This window comes from Mustelus asterias, chromosome 12, assembly GCF_964213995.1.
Source record: "Mustelus asterias chromosome 12, sMusAst1.hap1.1, whole genome shotgun sequence".
NCBI classification, from domain to species: Eukaryota; Metazoa; Chordata; class Chondrichthyes; order Carcharhiniformes; family Triakidae; genus Mustelus; species Mustelus asterias.
Genome location: NC_135812.1, coordinates 84703818 through 84722901, shown reverse-complemented (window position 1 = coordinate 84722901; position 19084 = coordinate 84703818). Strand labels below are relative to the sequence as shown.

Genomic DNA, 19084 nt, shown 5'->3' with positions numbered 1-19084 from the left:
CTGGGATTTATTTGAACCCTAGTCCCACACATAAACAGACATTATTTTAGCACACTACAATACATAGTCCTCCATATATAGAGATGTTCTATATTATTTTTAATAATATAAATAAAGCCAGGACATAGCAACTGTTGATCTGTATATAGACAGTTGTGCAGATTTAATGGTTTACATATTGGAAGGACAGCAGGTATGTATGCCCAAGGAGGGGATTGCTAGCTACTAAAGACAAATAAATACACTTCAAAAATTGCAGATTGGGAACGATTACAAGAGTGTTTTGTAACCCCTTTTCATTGCAGTTGCCTTTGAACATCTTGCAGCAAAGAGATGCGACTGTAGTTTATCAAAGTGCTTAGCAAGAAAGTGTTTAGAGCAAACACTAATCTCAACATATTTATAGGAAATGCATATACAGTAAACATTTTAAAATAGCCTGATGATGTAAATGGAATGCCAGCAAGGAAAGGTTAATATAATGGACCCTAGAATATTATTACATTTGTTCAACTCTATCAACAAGAATGATGAATTTCTGTACAAATCTGTTCCTGATAAAAACTATTTCTGTACCAGATTGAGAAAGGGAGAAACAAGAAATACAACAGAAATTTCAGTTACCTTTCTCTGTCAATTTTTGTATCTTTTGCTATTTGCAGTGTTTCTGAAAAGATAAATTGCGTGTATTTGACAAATTAAATCACACATTAGGATGCCTTTTCTTCTTTTTGGTGTTGCAGAGAAAAGCTTTATTGTGTGTTGCTAAGACACACACAGGACAGTAACTTTATATTATATAAAAAACAGATTGCTATCTATGGGAAGGACTGAAAGATAAACTTTTGGCAGTGGGCTGACCTGGTATTTTAGCAAACAGATAATTTGCCTAATTGTAAACGTTTAGCTTTAATTACTTTCTTTCATTCTATTAAATGATAGATCTAAGTACAGGGAGATAATGCTTTGATTGTTATATTGTGTGGAAATGAGGACACCATTTCCAACCACATCTTTAACAAACAAGAGGGTACACCAACAGTCAGCCATTTGATATGATATATATTTCCATAAACAAGGCTGACTTGATAACCCCTCCCACAACTGACTCTAGCTAGCCGCTTAAGTTAGGTTCATTAACTTATCACATTGCTGCTCCATTACTTGGATTGGTTTATGATTAAATATTATTAATGCAAGTTGTTTTGGATTGTTTGCCAAAGGAAATCAGTTAAAACTGCTGTTTGTTCGTTAGTTGGCCATTGTAATATTGTGATTCTTTTTGATGCTGAAATATCTCCACACCTTTAAAACTAATGGTTTAGAACAGTGAGTTTCCACACAATTGGCCTTCTAGCTAAGATGAAGCATCAGGTCAAGTCCAAGATGGGGTGCAATGCCTCAACTTGTTAGCTTAGATCTTGGCTGGAATTTTCCAGCTGTTCACGCCAGCAGGATTCTCCAGTCCCGCTGCAGTGAACAGAGATATGGCTGATTGCCAAATTCTCCATCCTTGCTTGCAGCGGCAGTGGGACATGAATGCCCGGAAAATTCTGGCCTTTGTATGCCTCTCTTGTAGGGACCATGAATTGGATTCAATTTGAATTTAGTATTTGGAGCAAGCAAGGAGATGAATTGGACTTGCCCGATTCATTCTGCGTATGAGCATTGTAACTTTAAGAATGGAGTAAAATTTTTAAAAATACTTCCCACACAATGCTGGGCATTGCCAAATTGGTAACAGCATTACAGGGAATGTTTCTGTGCAAAACAGTTGTTGCACATGAGTATCCAAGATCTAAAATGAAAATAACAAAATAAAACATTATTTACCTGTGGACAGAAATTGTTTGTTTTGGATATTTACCGATTAATTTCTTGTTTTAGTCACACCAGCAGCAGTTTGGTAGTTGGGATTGAGGTTGCTCAAAAGTCAGCTGGGAGCACCACAGTGGTGATTTTCCCCCATGGTTTTGAATCACAATAGGAAGGTCAAAGTGGGCAGAGGTAGGACTTGCTCACAGAAGACCTAGTTTGAGTTTCCTGGGAATCTTTTGGGGACTCCTGCTCCTATTGAAAACTGAGCCCAGGAAACACCTCAGGAGGGTGTGCGCTTGTTTGAAACATATCAAGAGGATTGGAGACTTACCTCGTGAATGTAATTATCCGTCCATTCCTCCCATGTTCAAATTCTGGTATGGTCACGAACATTGGGCTAGTGTGCCCTGTCCGCATGTAAAGCAAAATGTATATATATATTCAAATAACATTGTGCAGTGTACAAGGGATAGTCACAGAGTTATAATGCACCAACATGTGCACATATTTACAGATGTGCACAATAGAAAGGAGAATCAGGGCGTGAGTGTTGTAAACATATGGGTTAATTAGATTTTTTGGCAATAGAATAAAATGGGCAGCATTGAATTGACTCCCGCTATACCCCCTTGCCTGGCTTTGCTTTTCCGGAATAGGTAAAACAGGTGATCATTCCAATATTGCTCACTTCATGCTATTGTCAAATGTCAAAATTATCCCCACTAATTCAAGCATTGGAAAATTAATAAAGACAGCAATGAAGGGTTAACTCTGAACACCATATGGGTATAAGTTCCTGTTACATGTGACTCGAGAGGCACTGCTTTCAGAAGCAGGTAATAACACGCTAGGTAAAATATGCAAACCGCCAATGTAGGCAAGAGGAGATAAGATCGGCTAAGCTTCTGTCAAAGGAAGCAGAGTCTCAGGAAGACAATAAGCTCTGAGTGATGACATTGTGTTTGAAGAAACAGCTGAAAATAAATTCTTAAAGTCAATACAGCCTAATAATAATTTTATAGCTTGGAATATGTTGAAGAGTTGATCCTATGTGTGGAGTAAATTTGTCAAGAGAACATTTTAAAAAAAGGTAATTAAAATTCTGTTGATTGTTTTCCCAGTTTTAACCCCCCTTTAATTCTATCCAGTGGAATTTACAGCTAACACATAGTGTAATATATTTTCTACAGCACACAATTCACATAATATTTCATAAGTAAACATTTATAAAGATGTTAGCTATTTCTTTTCCCCAAAAAGTATAAACAGTGTCTTTTTAAAGCTATTTTTTCTTTTTTTGTAAAAAAATGACCCATGGAATACTTATGTGCACATATTGAAAGTGTATAAAAGGATGAATACAATTTTCTAAGTCTGTTCCTACTCATTTTAATCTACGTATACGAAGACAATCATATGCTAATCATAATAAATACTCAGTTTTAAATACTTGAGTCAGGTTGACCTATAATACACCATATTGCAATGGGTTGGAGTTTGATTTAACAGAATATATTTTGGCAGGAAAGAAGAAAGAAAATCAAAACCTAAAATAAGCTACAAGAAAATAATAAAAAAAGCAAAACCTGTACAGCAAGCAAAACATAACACACTTAAGGTAGCTCCTCAGTTATAATTATGTTGCCTTCATCTCACTATGAAACCTACACAACATTCAGAATATACTCTGCTCCAGTTAATCCTCGGAGATGTCAGAAATAAAATAGAATGTGATTCCAATTTTTTGGTTCATTCACGCAGCCCCAATCTCATATCGTACTTAATAATCTAATCTCTTTACACAATTCACACTTAAGGAACCTTCCTCGGAGACAATAGATGATTAAAAAAATATCAAAACTTGAACTGGAGAAAGCTGGGACATTCAGTACTCGAGGGAGGCCTCGCGGAGCTCTGTTTGTTATATATATAAAAAAAAACAATACTTAAGACTAACAGATACAAAATTCCAAATGGAAATGACCTGTTTTTAAATGTATTGTTCGCTAGCCTTCCTTCTATTTGAATGATGATTTTTCTAGCAATTGTACATGATACATGTGGTCGCAATATTAATCATACCAAGAAAGAAATAAGCAGCTAATTCCTTTTCCAACTGTTTTAGACAGTTCCCTTTAGTAAACATACCCATTTGAAAAGCCAGAAGCCTCTTCTTAAGGTGATAAAGTGCTTATCAGGCAACTGACTTCCATTTAGTAAATTGCAGTTACAACAAATTTCTGTAAGTCAGGCATTAATATTTACATAATTGCATGCTGTGAATGTGGGAACCTAAAATTCTGATCATGAAAATTCATGGCTAATAAATCCCTGCCTGTTGGCTTAGCTGAGAGAATCATGTAATTACTTAACGTAAAGAATCGTGTTATATATTGTACTGCAATAGTATGTTAGCTTATCAGGAGCATTTTATGCGTAATTGGAATGCCTTCAAAAACAGTTAGCCACGCTGAATTGCTAAAGTAAAGAATGTTTACATTTCTTCTCAGGAGAATTACTTTTGATCTGCGTTTGAAAGCTTTTAGCCTGTAACTGAACCATCTTCAATTGCAGGGGTCAGCTTATTTTATTAAGTTGTGCTGTTCGCAACTCCGGAATGATCTAAGGAAATGTGATGACAATTAATGAGGTGACAGCTCAGGGGACATGAATCGCGTATTGAAGCAAAATGAGGTTTGTACTAAGCCCAAAACAGTGAGGAGAAGTGGAATGGGATGGAGAAAAAAGTGCCAATGCTGGGTAGAAAAGTGCTGCTACCTCTTTTATGAGACAGTATTGTGTACCAGCTATGTTCAAAATTTGCCATATGGAGATCTGTTCTTAGATGAATGCATTTGTGACCTGCCCCTTAAGTTAACTGCTATCTATTCACTGTGGCATAACCACCCTTTTTTATGACTTACTAAAAAAAAGACGAACATCGCTGAACCATAGTAAACCAGTGTGATTCAATACCGGCTCAGTGACTTGGCTTCATCCCCAACTCGTTTAGTAACAGTGAGTAGTGTTTACACAAAGCCTCCACAGATGAGGCACGAATACAAATTTCACTATATCAACTGGACATGCTCTGCTTTATTGGCGACGACTATGTGAGGAACTTAACAGCGTTTTATCTGCTGATTTATGTTAAGGAACTATTATTGCATTGAAACTGACTGTTGGACTGAAGCTATCTACAAGAATAAACTGTTTCCTTTCTCCATCAATCAAACTTAGACTTAAAAATGAATAACATGGAAGGCTTTTAAAAGGCTCACTTCACACAATCATGGTTATGAGGGGCATGTTTCAATCACAGTTCTGGTTGACACTTCAATCCACCAGGCACACATGTGATGAGTTCAGTCAGGGTTTGTCACAGTTGGGTGGGAAGACTGGGCGCTGACAGAGGATCTCACAGTAATCGGAAGTGGGATTAGATGAGGAGGAATGATATGTTGTGTAGGTTTTTCTCTCTGACTAGTCACCTGAAAGCTGTGCACCCCATTTCATATAGAATCTCATTCACTTAACTGACTTTAAAACCAACCATTCTGAAAATCTGACAAGAGTCACTCATTAAAAAAAAATATTGGGGAAAAAAAATTTCCGGCCTGAAACCCAGAGAGTTTTCTGGTTGGTGCGAATTGGTGAAATCGGCAATGAATGCCAATTTTGAAAACAAAACGATGTAGCTAAGTTTAGTTTATCTATTAGTGTCACAAGTAGGCTTACATTAACACTACAATGAAGTTACTGTGAAAATCCCCTTGTCGCCACACTCCGGCGCCTGTTCGGGTACACTGAGGGAGAATTTAGCATGGCCAATGCTCCTAACCAGCACGTCTTTCGGACTGTGGGAGGAAACCGGAGCACCCGGAGGAAACCCACACAGATACGGGGAGAACGTGCAGACTCCGCACAGACAGTGACCCAAGGCCGGGAATTGAACCCGGGTCCCTGGCGCTGTGAGGCAGCAGTGCTAACCACCGTGCCACCGTCAAGTCTATTCTTCCTGTTACGTTTATACATCAGAAATTTTCCAAAGTAGATGATACTGAGCAAAACTCAAGAAAAATTTGCAGTCACCACAGATAAAACATGTAATAAACACAAAAAAAAACATCTGAGGTAAAAATATCATGTTAACCAGAGAGTGTCAGCACAAAACATCACTGCATGTCGTGCCGAAACCCCCACAGTTTCTGAGAAGACGTTTCTAGCCCTGCTGGGTTTTAGTGTGTCTCTGAGCCTCTCTTGCTAGTACGGGGTGAAGCGACTGTACCCTCCTCTGTACAGGCTAGCCTGCAACATCAAAGATGAAAAAAAATCGAATAAATATTTTTTAATGTACGAAATGCTACAGCAACACAAGCCACAAATCTAATTAAGAGAATGAAGGGAGAAAAATCATCTTAATTAATGAAAGCTTTTAGCTAGCAGCTGCTCCGGAGATTTGCAAGATTTGAAACCACACGCCCGTCACCTCGGCAAATTTAAATCATTTGTCTAAACGAAGGCATTGCGCTGATGAAACTCAAGGGAGTGGCAGGCTTTTTTTTTCTCTCTCTCTCCGCAAAGCGGCTACAGAGGGGGGGGGGGGGGGGAGAGGCGGGGGGGGGGGGGGGGGGGGGCTTTGCCGCAATCACCATTCATTAATCTTAATGTTTTGGGGTTTTTTTTTCGTGGAGGCTTTCAAAATGGAAAATTGAATTTTTTTTCATCAATGATGTTGGCTGCAAAGCTAGCTAAAAACCACGTGTATCAGTAAAAGTATCCGCTACAGTGAGTGTGAGAACTGCGGAAGACGGAGAAAGGCACAAACACACGCACACACGCACATACACTCACTCACAGAAAAGAGAGTAAGAGAGAATTTTTCTTCTATGTGAATGAATTTACTCCTGACATTGATGGTAATTGTGTAACAAAAAAAATTTAATCCCTAGGCCTTCATCTGCTAATCAGCTAGATATATGTATATATCTTCAGTATTTTAAAACAGCTTACATTTTAATTAATTCCCCCGTTGACCCCCCCCTCCAGCATGACCTCCTTTGCACTCTTTCAACGGGCACAAGGGGCCCTCACCTACAACATAGGGCACAAGGGGCCCTCACCTACAACATAGACAACATAGCTTCTGGTGCTATTGCTCATTGTCTTGGGGGTTGAACTAAAAAGGGTGTTTCGCAGTTTGGCATTGCTATGGTGGATAGTCCCATCTTCTCTTAAAATGAACTCATCACTGACAAGTGTGCAGGATGGAGAGATACCCACTCTTAATTTAGCTGTTCATGGCAGCATCGAATGCTTTCAAATCAGAACTCTACCAATTCAAAACTCAAAATCCATGTTCTGATTAGCGTACCATGATAAAAGTGATAAGTTGCACTTGAAAACAATATAAAGTAATAAGAAGTGAAATGAATAAGTATGCGATGAAATCTTTTCAAATAAAAGTTGCTAAATTTAGAGCAGTTACACCAGTAGTTTAGGAGAAGCCCTTATTTTGCAACTCAAGATCTTCGGAAATAAAACTATTTTCTGTTAGTGCTCTTGCTTCTTCTATGACATCATCAAATATTGTGTTGTTAGGAGTGAAGTGTCAGGTGGACTAGCTGTGAAGGGAAGTGTCTAGTTTGGGAACTCTGAACTTTCACCTTTCCTCAAGTTCACTGCCTAAGAGTGGAAATGAGTGACTTGCCATAGTTTGCAGCATCAACTGGAATATTTTCTGACTTCCATGTTTCTCCTGAACATGAAGCCGAGACAAGCCATATGACAGTCTGTTCACGATCTTTCTAAATCCAAATAAAATCCATCGTCATCTGTGTGTGGTTTTTGTGCATTTGCAGAGCTCCAGAGTTCTTGAGACCCTGTGTCGTTGATCACAGAGGCGGTGCAGCTCACCTGTTCCCTGGGTAACAGAGTGAAGATGATCCTTCCAACAATTCTAGCTTCCACACCTGCACAAACAGCTTTGAATTATATCACTGGAGATCAGACCTGCCTCAATATTTGCATGCATTCCCATTCTGCAAGCATAGGATCAGCATTCCGAGATGCTTCATTACTCTAGCCACTGCCCAGGATAAGCAATTGCTTGCTGTTCTATCTGGGTCAAGAATTAGGAATACAGCGGGATAAGTGGGAACTACCCAGACGGGCAAAAATATTTCTTCAAATCAAATGAGTGGATGCAAGTTGCACAAAATCCAGAAACCTTCCAGTTTGACTGTTTTTTTTTGGACTTAGAAAACTTTTAGAAGCAAAATTGATCCAAACTGGAGAAAGTTCTGATTGGATTTGGTTTGATTAAATCCGTTTGGATTTTGGGTTCAGTTCAATGCTTAATCCCTACCTGGTAGGCCAACCAAGGACTGGCATTGACGGCATTCCTGGAGATATCTCTGAGATGAACCGTCCCACTCTCTCTAACGAGGAGGATGCCATGGTTGCAGGAGGTTAACATGGGGGAGGAAAGAAAATGGGGGAAAAATGAGTGGGGGAACAAGAGATTCTCTAACTGGACATGTTGAAATTACAAGACAAAGCAGGCAGGAGCTAAGAAATTACTAATAGAAATACTAATGAGAAGATTATTCAATGATGTCAGAGACGAGAGAGGACCAAGTCTAAATTAGCTAGTCTTTCAGTAGCCAGCAGATTGTTTAATAACAGATTTCTCCCAAACTACGTAATTTTTGGGGTGTATCAGAATTTCTTATATAATTACCTTTGTTGTTCCAATTCGAGAACCCAGAGTAGTTTACAAAGTTTACTCTAAAAGCCTAGGCACGTTCCCCCTGTAAAAGGTTAATAATTCACTTTCATTATCTTTATGTGTTCTTGTGCATATATTTGAATCTATGTGCATTCATGTTACATGTGTGGTCTCCAAAGCTGCGGGACACATGATATCGGTCATCTCACTACAATAGAATAGCATCTGTGGAAATGGCATTTCCTTCATGGGATATGAACAGCTTTCTCATGACAGTAAAAAAAAAATCCTTAACTGCTACTGGTATGTAAATGTTTCAACGTTATTAAATTTTAACAGTTGAATAAATGTAACACTAGTTTATGAATCTGCATTATTATTACCTGGTTGGTATAAACAAAACACACATTGGGCGTCAGTGAGGGGATGTAGTTTCTCCCAGTGCTTTCCTGTGTATATCTCTGCGGATAAACGTACATATGTGACTCGTGCATCCTTTATGAAACAGATCTACAGATTGACAGCCGCAGCCATTTTTATCAGCAGTGATTTGTTCTTTCTTTTATCTGTAGGTTTGGTTCATATGTGTATATGTCACATACATCTACAGGTACACTGATATACTGCAGTAACTCAAACAGAAAGCCTAGTACAGTAGTACCAAAGGTGCTGTCCAACTAAAAGGTTCATTCTGCAAAGGAAGGACTGTACAAACATGTGCTGGAGTGTGTGTTTTCTCATGGTTTTAAATAAAATAGCTTAGGTTTTAGGGTCAGTGTTTTGCTTAAAGTTGTAGCTGGATTTAAAATCGGAAAGGGCTGAGCTACTTGCCTATGGAAGTTCTTACAATGCATTAAAAAGCATGGCCTATGTGTACTTGTGTGTGCCTACGTGCGGATGTATCTGCACAGACACGCGCCCACAAAGTACGTATTATTTCTGTGGAAAATGCCAGTTACTAGCAGTTCGTGCAGTTACTGATGCTTACCATGGTCCCAACACTGTACGTTGCAGCTGGCGCAATAGTGTGGTGGTAGGGGTCGGCTGCTGCATACACCCTCCCATAGCTGAAACAGAAGGAGAAGTACATGTAACACACGGTAGCCAACTCACTTCTATCGGACGAGGCAAACATGGGACAAATAAAGCGTTACCATTTCGACAGCATTGCACGCATTCAAATGTGGTCAACAGACCTCGAGAATGACAGTGTTTGCAATTAATGTAATGACGGCCCCTCGGGTCATGGCCAGCAGGGAATTGGAATGCTCTGGGCAAAATAAGAGGATAAGCAAAATACTTTGAAGCAATTTTCAGTAGCTCGAAATAAAAATGAAACTTTTAAGGCATAACAGATAGAATTTGCCATCTTAGTTTGGTATCTAAGATGGGATGAGCTCAGGAACTCCACTTTGGCAGTTAACAGAAAAACAGCAAGTGAAATATTTCACAATGAACCAACTTTGATCCATTGCAAATCTATCGCAGTGCTTTCCTTCTCAAGCTAACTGCTTTAATATTCATTTATAATATTTCTCTGGTGATTACAGTGGTGTGAAGAATCTTACCCCGCGGTTCCATGTATACAACAGCTTCAAGCACTGCCACAGTCCCAGATTAATGATGCTGCAGTGAAGTAGCTAACTATAAATTCTCTGCTCGAGGATGCTCCAGTGCAGCATTTTCTATTGAATTCTATTCCATCTGTACATGTCCTGCAGTTGGAGTGCTGTCACCAGAGGTTTTTCCATTGATCTTACCAATCTTTTGCTACTCTCACTCAAAGCAGCTGACGCACGAGTCACGTTTTCAAGTAAGACTTGCTTCTTTTAGGAGACCAATTCCTTGACTGGCATAACTCAGTCACCATCAACCCACGCATTCCCCATGGCAATGCCTCTCCCAATCAAAATCCACTTGCCAATCAATCAGTATCAAGCTGTTACTTCCCCTGACATTGGTATTTGTGTGATTGACCTGATGAGTGCAAGATGAAAAGCTTCGACAAAAGTCGTCTTTTTTCAGCAACATCCACATTCACCAAATGACTAACTGATATCATTGATAAATGTGTTAAAGACTCTGAGTGGAATTCTCCCATTTTGCCCGCAACGGGAATCGTAGCGGGCGGGACATGGACCATGCAAATGTCTGTTGACCCTGGGTGAGATTTTCTGGTCTTGGGGCATGCGTGGCCAGAAATTCCTGCCCTCCATCCAAGTAGAACACACAGGATTTGTATACGATCACTTCACTGAGCACACTGAAAAAGATTCTTTGGGATTTTCAATCGTGAACAGATTTTTCCTGAAAAAGCAAATGTTACGGGGATTATTCTTTCACATTTCCAGGAATGCGCTTCAAACCCTCCCAATAGTACACATTCAGAAGTGCATATGGCCCATGATTTTCTCATCATTGTTTCCAATTGCTCTGAGGTTCTGGGTGCACCCCGATTTGTGATACACCATTTGCATTGGGTAAGGTTTGCTAGTGAGAGAGGACACTTGTAACTTTACCCCAATTACTACAACAACAGCAAGCTGCATTTATGTTTTGCCTTTAATAAGAACAAAGAACAGTACAGCACAGGAAACAGGCCCTTCGGCCCTCCAAGCCTGTGCCGCTCCTTGGTCCAACTAGACCAATCGTTTGTATCCCTCCATTCCCAGGCTGCTCATGTGACTATCCAGGTAAGTCTTAAACGATGTCAGCGTGCCTGCCTCCACCACCCTACTTGGCAGCGCATTCCAGGCCCCCACCACCCTCTGTGTAAAAAACGTCCCTCTGATGTCTGAGTTATACCTCGCCCCTCTCAGCTTGAGCCCGTGACCCCTCGTGATCGTCACCTCCGACCTGGGAAAAAGCTTCCCACTGTTCACCCTATCTATACCCTTCATAATCTTGTATACCTCTATTAGATCTCCCCTCATTCTCCGTCTTTCCAAGGAGAACAACCCCAGTCTACCCAATCTCTCCTCATAGTTAAGACCCTCCATACCAGGCAACATCCTGGTAAACCTTCTTTGCACTCTCTCCAATGCCTCCACGTCCTTCTGGTAGTGCGGCGACCAGAACTGGACGCAGTACTCCAAATGTGGCCTAACCAGCGTTCTATACAGCTGCATCATCAGACTCCAGCTTTTATACTCTATACCCCGTCCTATAAAGGCAAGCATACCATATGCCTTCTTCACCACCTTCTCCACCTGTGTTGCCACCTTCAAGGATTTGTGGACTTGCACACCTAGGTCCCTCTGTGTTTCTATACTCCTGATGACTCTGCCATTTATTGTATAACTCCTCCCTACATTATTTCTTCCAAAATGCATCACTTCGCATTTATCCGGATTAAACTCCATCTGCCACCTCTCCGCCCAAAAGATTGGGAGAATATTCCCAGGGCTCATCGAGGAGGCTTAATTAGGCAAAAATGGACATTGAGCAGTAGGAGGAGACATGAGGAAAAATGACCAGATGCTTGATTTAAGAAAAAGATAGGTTTAAAGAGAGTGTGGAAAGGTTTCTGGAGATTATTCGAGAGTGGGAGGTCAAGCCCGAAACAGCTGTTAGGTAGTCCACCAGTACAGGGGTGAAGGGAACGGGAGGAGTGGAAATTTTTTTGGGGGTGTAGTTTAGGGAGGAGTGTGCAGTTGTGGGGCTGGAGTGATTTCAGAGATAGGGAGGGCTTTATGATGAGGGGATTTATACATAAGGATGAAAGATTTAAACTGGAGGTTGTGGCACCAGGAACCAGTGGAGATAGGGGTGATAAACAATCAGAACATGCTGCCGCAAACAGCAGAGTTTTGGATGAGCTGAAATTAATAGAGTATGGAAGATAGAGTATGGAGAGGATTGCAATAATCAAGGCTCGAGTTGGCAAAGGCGTGGTGATATTTCGGAGGTCAAAGTAGGCAATGTTTTTGACAGAGAAGGTATGAGATTGAAAGCCGAACTGGAGTCTAATAGCAAGCATCCTGCACACTAACGGAGGAGGCAATGAGCTAGTGTATTATCTCTAGACTATTAATCCAGAAACTCAGCTAATGTCCTCGGGACCTGGGTTCGAATCCCACCACGGCAGATGGTGGAATTAGAATTCAATAAAAAATATCTGGAATTAAGAATTTACTGATGACCATGAAACTATTGTCAATTGTCGGAAAAACCCATCTGGTTCACTAATGTCCTTTAGGGAAGGAAATCTGCCATCCTTACCTGATCTGGCCTAAATGTGACTCCAGAACCACAGCAATGTAGCTGACTCTTAACTGCCCTCCAAAGGCAACTAGGGATGGACAATAAATGCTGGCCAGTCAGTGACACCCATGTCCCACGAATGAATACAAAAAAACTAACGCAAGATAGTCAGAGGGACTGAGGTAGCTTCACTTGCAATTCTTACATTGTTGCAGAGATTTCAAACCAAAAGTGAGTTACTGCCTGTGTGATGGACCCAGCCAATACCAGTATCACACTGGAAGTTGAATGGTGGTTCCATGTTAATTTTAAATAGTTTTAAGGTGCTTTAAGTTAGATATGTAAATTGGATTATTGCTGTGGCTTTATGCTGTGTGAATATGAATGGAAAAAATACTTGATTTATTTCTGTGAAATCCTATTACCTGCCATTTTAATAGAGGGAGTAATTTATTTAAAATAAACATGTTAATGCCTCAGTAAAAGTAGCAAAATAATTTGATATTGCACGCTAATATTCACACAGTGTGAAATTGGCTGTGATTAAAAATTATTTTCTCTTCTTTGGGCTCCCTGTGTCACACATAAATATGCTTAAATGACTAAGAGCAGAAATTGAAGGGACTGCACAAAAATTTGCAGAATGTGCAAAATTGGATTCCAGCTAATGACATGAAGGACTCCACCAAAATCTCAAAGACTTGCTAAGTGGGTAAATAAATGGCAAATGAAATGCAATGCTGAAAAATTGTGAGGTGGCTCATTTTAGTTGAAGGAATGAGGAGGTCACTTTATTCCCTGGCTGAAAGGAAACTAAATTTTTCAGCAAAGAGATCTGGGAACAGAGATACGTGAATCAGTAAAAGTAGCCACACAAATCCAGAAGAGCAGAAAGAGTGAAATCAAAGTGCCAGTATTCATTTACAGCCATAGGGTTCAGTCATGCCCCCCAGTGTAAAACTTGGAGTCGAGCCGTCTTCTTTGAGGGTATCTCGTCTCGCAGTCATTAAACAGCCATTGGGCTGTTATTTGTCTTGAGGCGGGCCTTTGAAAAATGTCCCTTGTTTGGGAACTGCTGTCAAATCAAATGGCCTGCAGTGCTCTGTCTCATCAGTGCCACTAGGAGCCGTGGCCACTGCTGGGACTGAAGGTGATCCTCAGGAGAAATGAGTTGCGAGGGAGCCCAGATGATGTTAAGTGTGGGATGTTGCCAAGGCTTGCCAGCCTGATCCCGGCGAAGGGTATGGGAGAGGTGGGGTGCACAGGGCAGGGGAAATCGTGGGGGGAAGTGGAGGCTGCAGAAATGGGCTATATCCCCTTTGCCTAGCCATCAGCCTGCCAGGTTTCATATGGGTAAAGTTGTAGCAGCAGTGGGATGAAGATCTTACATTTAAGGGCCTCAATTGGCCTCTGGGTGAGCTAGTTGCCTTACTCCTCTTCCCACTGATAAAGTTGTAGCAGGGTGTCTGGAGGATGGGTGATCACCAGGAAGGAGCCTGCTGGCACGTTGCCTAATTTTATGGTCCCCTACCTGCCCAAGGAGCCATAAAATTGTGGCCATAGAGTAATTATGGCATAGATGGCAGCCATTCAGCCCATGAGTCCATGCTAACTCTCTGCAGATGAATCCAGTCAGTCCCATTCCCCTGCTCTATCCTCTGGAAGTTAGTTTCCCTCAAATGCCCATCCAAACTGGGCAATATATAGAAACCTGATATAATGGCACTTGTGGTATTGTATGCAGTCTGCTCTCTACACTGTAAGAAGAATATGTAAGCACTAGAGCAAGTACTAAAAAGAGTTTGCAAGGATGTTGCCACAATTGAGAGGTTGGAACTATCAGCAAAGATTGAAAAGTTGGGCCTCTTTTCTTAAAGAAAAGCAAACATCAAGAAGAGGTTTAATCAAACTGCGTGGGTGAGGAGAAACTGCTCTCAGTTGTGAATGTGTCCAGTACAAAGGAAGCACAAATATAAAATAGCCACAAACTCAGGAGGAATCTCTTCACAGAGAGAATGGTGAGATGGTGAATCTCCCCATCATGTGCATTGGCTGAAGCAGTTGATGAATTTATGAGGAAGCTTGATGCATTCAAGAGAGAGAAAGGACAAGAAGGAAGGGCTGGGAATGGATGAGGCCATGAGAGTGGGAGGAAGCTTATAAGAGGAATATAAACACGTGGTACAGACTGGATGGGCTGAATGTGTTGACAGTACAGGTCAATGTAATGTAAATCCACAGAACTCTGCATCACCCTCCAATCAAAATGACAGTCATTTTGACTGTCAAATGACTGGCCCATGCTATCTTAGTGTCAATGCCTTGGATCAGTTTGTGCTCCATATTCGCACCTGCCATGTGCATGCTCATCCCCTTGACATTTTGTTCATGTAGGATGATAAAGAGCACAACTCCTGGAATAGCTTCCTTACTCAAGCATAGTGCAGCGTCTTCATTGTCAGCTAAGGAGGAGGGTAAATAATGCTGATGAATGGACATCCAGAGTTGAGAGGTTTGGCTTATGAGGACAGACTGGGACTATACTTGTTGGAATTCAGAAGAATGAGGGGAGATCTTATTGAAACATATCAGGTTATGTAAGGAATAGATAAGGTAGAAGCAGGGAGATTGTTTCCACTGGCAGGTGAAACTAGAACTCGGGGGGCAGATTTAGAACTGAATTGAGGAGGAACTTTTTCACCCAAAGGGTTGTAAATCTGTGGAATTCCCTGCCCAGTGAAGCAGTTGAGGCTACCTCATTGAATGTTTATAAGGCTAGAACAGATACATTTTTGAACAGTAAAGGAATTAAGGGTTATGGTGAGTGGGCGGGTAAGTGGAGCTGAGTCCACGAAAAGATAAGCCATGATCTTATTGAATGGCGGAGCAGGCACGAGGTGCCAGATGGCCTACTCTGCTCCTAGTTCTTATCCTTGCTTGCATTATACAATCCTCACAGTTCACAGCCTTTTAAATACAGAAGGACGACTTGGACAGAACGTGTCCAGGACAATATTGTTCTAAATTGAGACTTCTGCAGACCCTGGGCTTGCTTTTAGCAATCAGCAAACTTCCCATTTGTGTGGAATTAAAAAACAGGTGCAACTAAAATAAAAAAAACACAATTTTATCTCTATTTGGTTTGACTAACTTCAGTCTTCTCATGAGCAGGGTGGTATTAAGGGTAGTGGATTTCAATACGACTTCCATTTAGATTGCTCCATGTCAACCAACTGTCCCCCTGCCAGTTCTCTCCCGACTTCCATCTTAAGGCATGTTTGCTCTGTTACTGTTTCTTTTCCTCAGGCAGGCATGGCATGTGTATAATTGTAATTTGTGGTAAACTATTGACGAATTGGAGCTCTATTTAGAGGGTGCAAGTATAAACTGAGGTTGTGGAAAAGGAAGAAACTGCACAGAGAGAGGAAACAGGCAAAACTGATGAATGAGGTCTGATTTTAACTTTGTAAAAGTCGATGGATTTTCATTGAGTTAAAATCTCACCTACATAGTTGGAAACAATAAGTAATATTAATCCTATGGACACTGTAATTGTACATCATTCTTTCCCATATGATCTGGCAGGGTCAAAGAGCAAACCTTGACAGGTGTAATTTCAGGTACATTTCACATGGAGAAAGCAGATAGTTTGAGTAGAGTGACACAATGGGCAATATATAAATTAAAAGTCGCCCAAATGATAGGAGGGACAATACAATTTTATTATGAGGAGGATACAGAGATGTTTCAGTGTGATTTGGACAGGCTGAGTGAGTGGGCATATGCATGGTAGATGCAGTATAATGTGGATAAATGTGAGGTTATCCTCTCAGTAGTGATAATAGGAAGGCAGATTATTACTTGAATGGGTGTAAATTGAGAGAGTGGATACTCAGCAAGACCTTGGTGTCCTTGTGCATCAGTCGCTGAAAATAAGCGTGCAGGTACAGCAGGCAGTAAAGAAGGCAAATGGTATGTTGGCCTTCATAGCAAGAGGATTTGAGTATAAGAATAATGATGTTTTATTGCAATTGTACAGGGTGTTGCTGGGGCCACACCTGGGGTATTGTGCGCAGTTTTGGTGTCCTAATCTGAGAAAGGATGCCCTTGTTATAGAGGGAGTACAGCGAAGGTTTATCAGGCTGATTCCTGGAATGGTAGGTCTGTCATATGAGGAAAGACTAGATCAGTTAGGATTATATTAATTGGCTTTTAGAAGAGTGAGAGGGGATCTCATACAAACTTATAAAATTCTAACAGGATTAGACAGGATAGATTCAGAAAGAATGTTCCCAATGGTGACGGAGTCCAGAAGTAGGGGTTATAGTTTGAGGATAAGGGGTAAACCTTTTAGGACTGAGATGAGGAGAGATTTCTTCACCCAGAGAGTGGTACATCTGTGGAATTTATGGCTACAGAAAGTTGTGAAGGCCAAAACATCATGTGATTCCAAGAAGAAATTAGATATAACTCTTGGGGCTAAAGGGATCAAGGGGTATTGGGGGAAGGGGAGGATCAGGATATTGAATTTGATGATCAACCATGATCATAATGAATGATGGAGCAGGTTCGAAGGGCTGAATGGCCCACTCCTCGTTCTATTTTCTATGTTTCTACAATGATGCAGCAAGAAAATCACTGAAACTATTTAAATATTTAAACTGGTTTGCTGTTATATTCAGACTACAAGGAGAAAACGAGAATGAAAGCTTGAGAAAAATAGTTGATTATATCGTGATATAGGAGCCCTGGGGTAACCAGGTCCAACCTCCAATCAAGACAATGAAATGTTCATTTACATAGCATAAGTCAAAGGCTCTAACCCTTCTTCAGGTTCTGCCTTGGGAGCTCTCTTTCCACTGTTTTCTGAGCCATGAACTTTGGGCCTAACAGTCTACTTCTGGAGTCCCAGTTTACCAACAGTGAAAATTGTGCTAAACATGGCCAGGCCATGTGTATTAATACATGAGTAATACATTTCCCTCAATAGTATGTATCTACTATACACCAACCCACGAATGAATGTCATTCACCCCGATGGATTGACTGGGAGTAAACTATGAAGAATAGGGAATCAACAGAACATGTCTGCATGTTCCTCTCTGGCTCTGTCTGCCGGGGGAAGTGCAAATCCTGGGCCGAATTATTCAAGCACGTAAATAGCACACAGCTGTAACTTATGCTTTAAAACCTAGTACAAGCCATGTAGACTCGGGGTTCCGAGGTTCAATTTCCAGGCGGCGCAGAATTAGCACCACAACTGTAACATAAATGCAAAATATTGTGGATAATCTGAAATAAAAACAGAAAATGCTGTAAAGACACATCTGTGGAGAGAGAGAGAGAAACAGGGTTAATGTTTAGAGTCTGTACGACTCTTCTTGATGCTGCCAGACCTGCTGAGTCTTTCCGGCATTTCTGTTTTTATTTAACTTCTCAACAGTCTGGCCATGGTGACACGAAAACCCATCTAGTCAATCCTGGAACTGGGGAAGTCAAAAGATCCCCCCCTGGATGCTCTCTGGTGAACTATGTTGGAAAGTATGCGTGTGTAGATGGCTGGAGAGAATCAGAATGAGCTTTTCTGGTTTGTGGACAAAGTCCCAATGGTCACAAATGAAGAATGACTACTTAGAGGAGGGCACAGTAAGAAGTCTCACAACACCAGTTTAAAGCCCAACTGGTGTATTTGGTATCACGAGCTTTCAGAGCGCTGCTTCTTCATCAGGTGAATGGAGAGTTGGGTTCACAAACAAGGCATACATAGACAAAGACTCAATTGCAAGATAATGGTTGGAATGTGAGTCTTTACAGGTAATCAAGTCTTTACAGGTACAGACAATGTGAGTGGAGAGTAGGAAAATCACAGATTAAAGAGGTGCGTCTCCACATCAACCCAACTCTCCACTCACCTGATGAAGGGCAGCGCTCCGAAAGCTCGTGTGACCAAATAAACCTGCTGGACTTTAGCCTGGTGTTGTGAAACTTCTTACTGTGCCCACCCCAGTCCAACACCAGCATCTCCACATCATACTTAGGGGAGGGAGTGGAGAACTGCCGGCACATGTGGAATCGCACTCAAGTAAAGAGTTTGGAAGGAAACAACGGGCAGGAAATTGGAAGGTAAACATAAAGAAATCCTGGAGGTTATTTCACAGTGTCATAGTTACAGCCTCTCAACAAATGCGGTCACATGGCGTATGTCTTTTGCAGGAGCCACCTTTTCTCTTCCCTTTTCTTTGTCTCAAGGACTGAAAGCCAATTCTAAACTCAACTGCACCACTTAGCCCCAATCTTTGAGGATAGCTGTTGTTTGTAAAGAGTCCAGCCAAA

The 19084-nt window shown here is 41.0% G+C and overlaps 1 protein-coding gene across 3 annotated transcripts in view; it reads right to left on the bottom strand.

Annotated features, from left to right (window-relative positions):
* Positions 1-6081: 6081 nt before the first annotated feature.
* The window catches only part of rbfox3a (RNA binding fox-1 homolog 3a), a 166176-nt gene continuing 153173 nt past the window's right edge, over positions 6082-19084 (bottom strand). For all 3 annotated transcript variants that reach the window (XM_078225539.1, XM_078225540.1, XM_078225541.1), the window contains exons 10-11: positions 9537-9615; positions 6082-6126 (exon numbers count right to left, since the gene is read on the bottom strand). In XM_078225539.1, coding sequence (XP_078081665.1) covers positions 6082-6126; positions 9537-9615 — 124 coding nt within the window. The remainder of the gene's footprint in view (positions 6127-9536; positions 9616-19084) is intronic.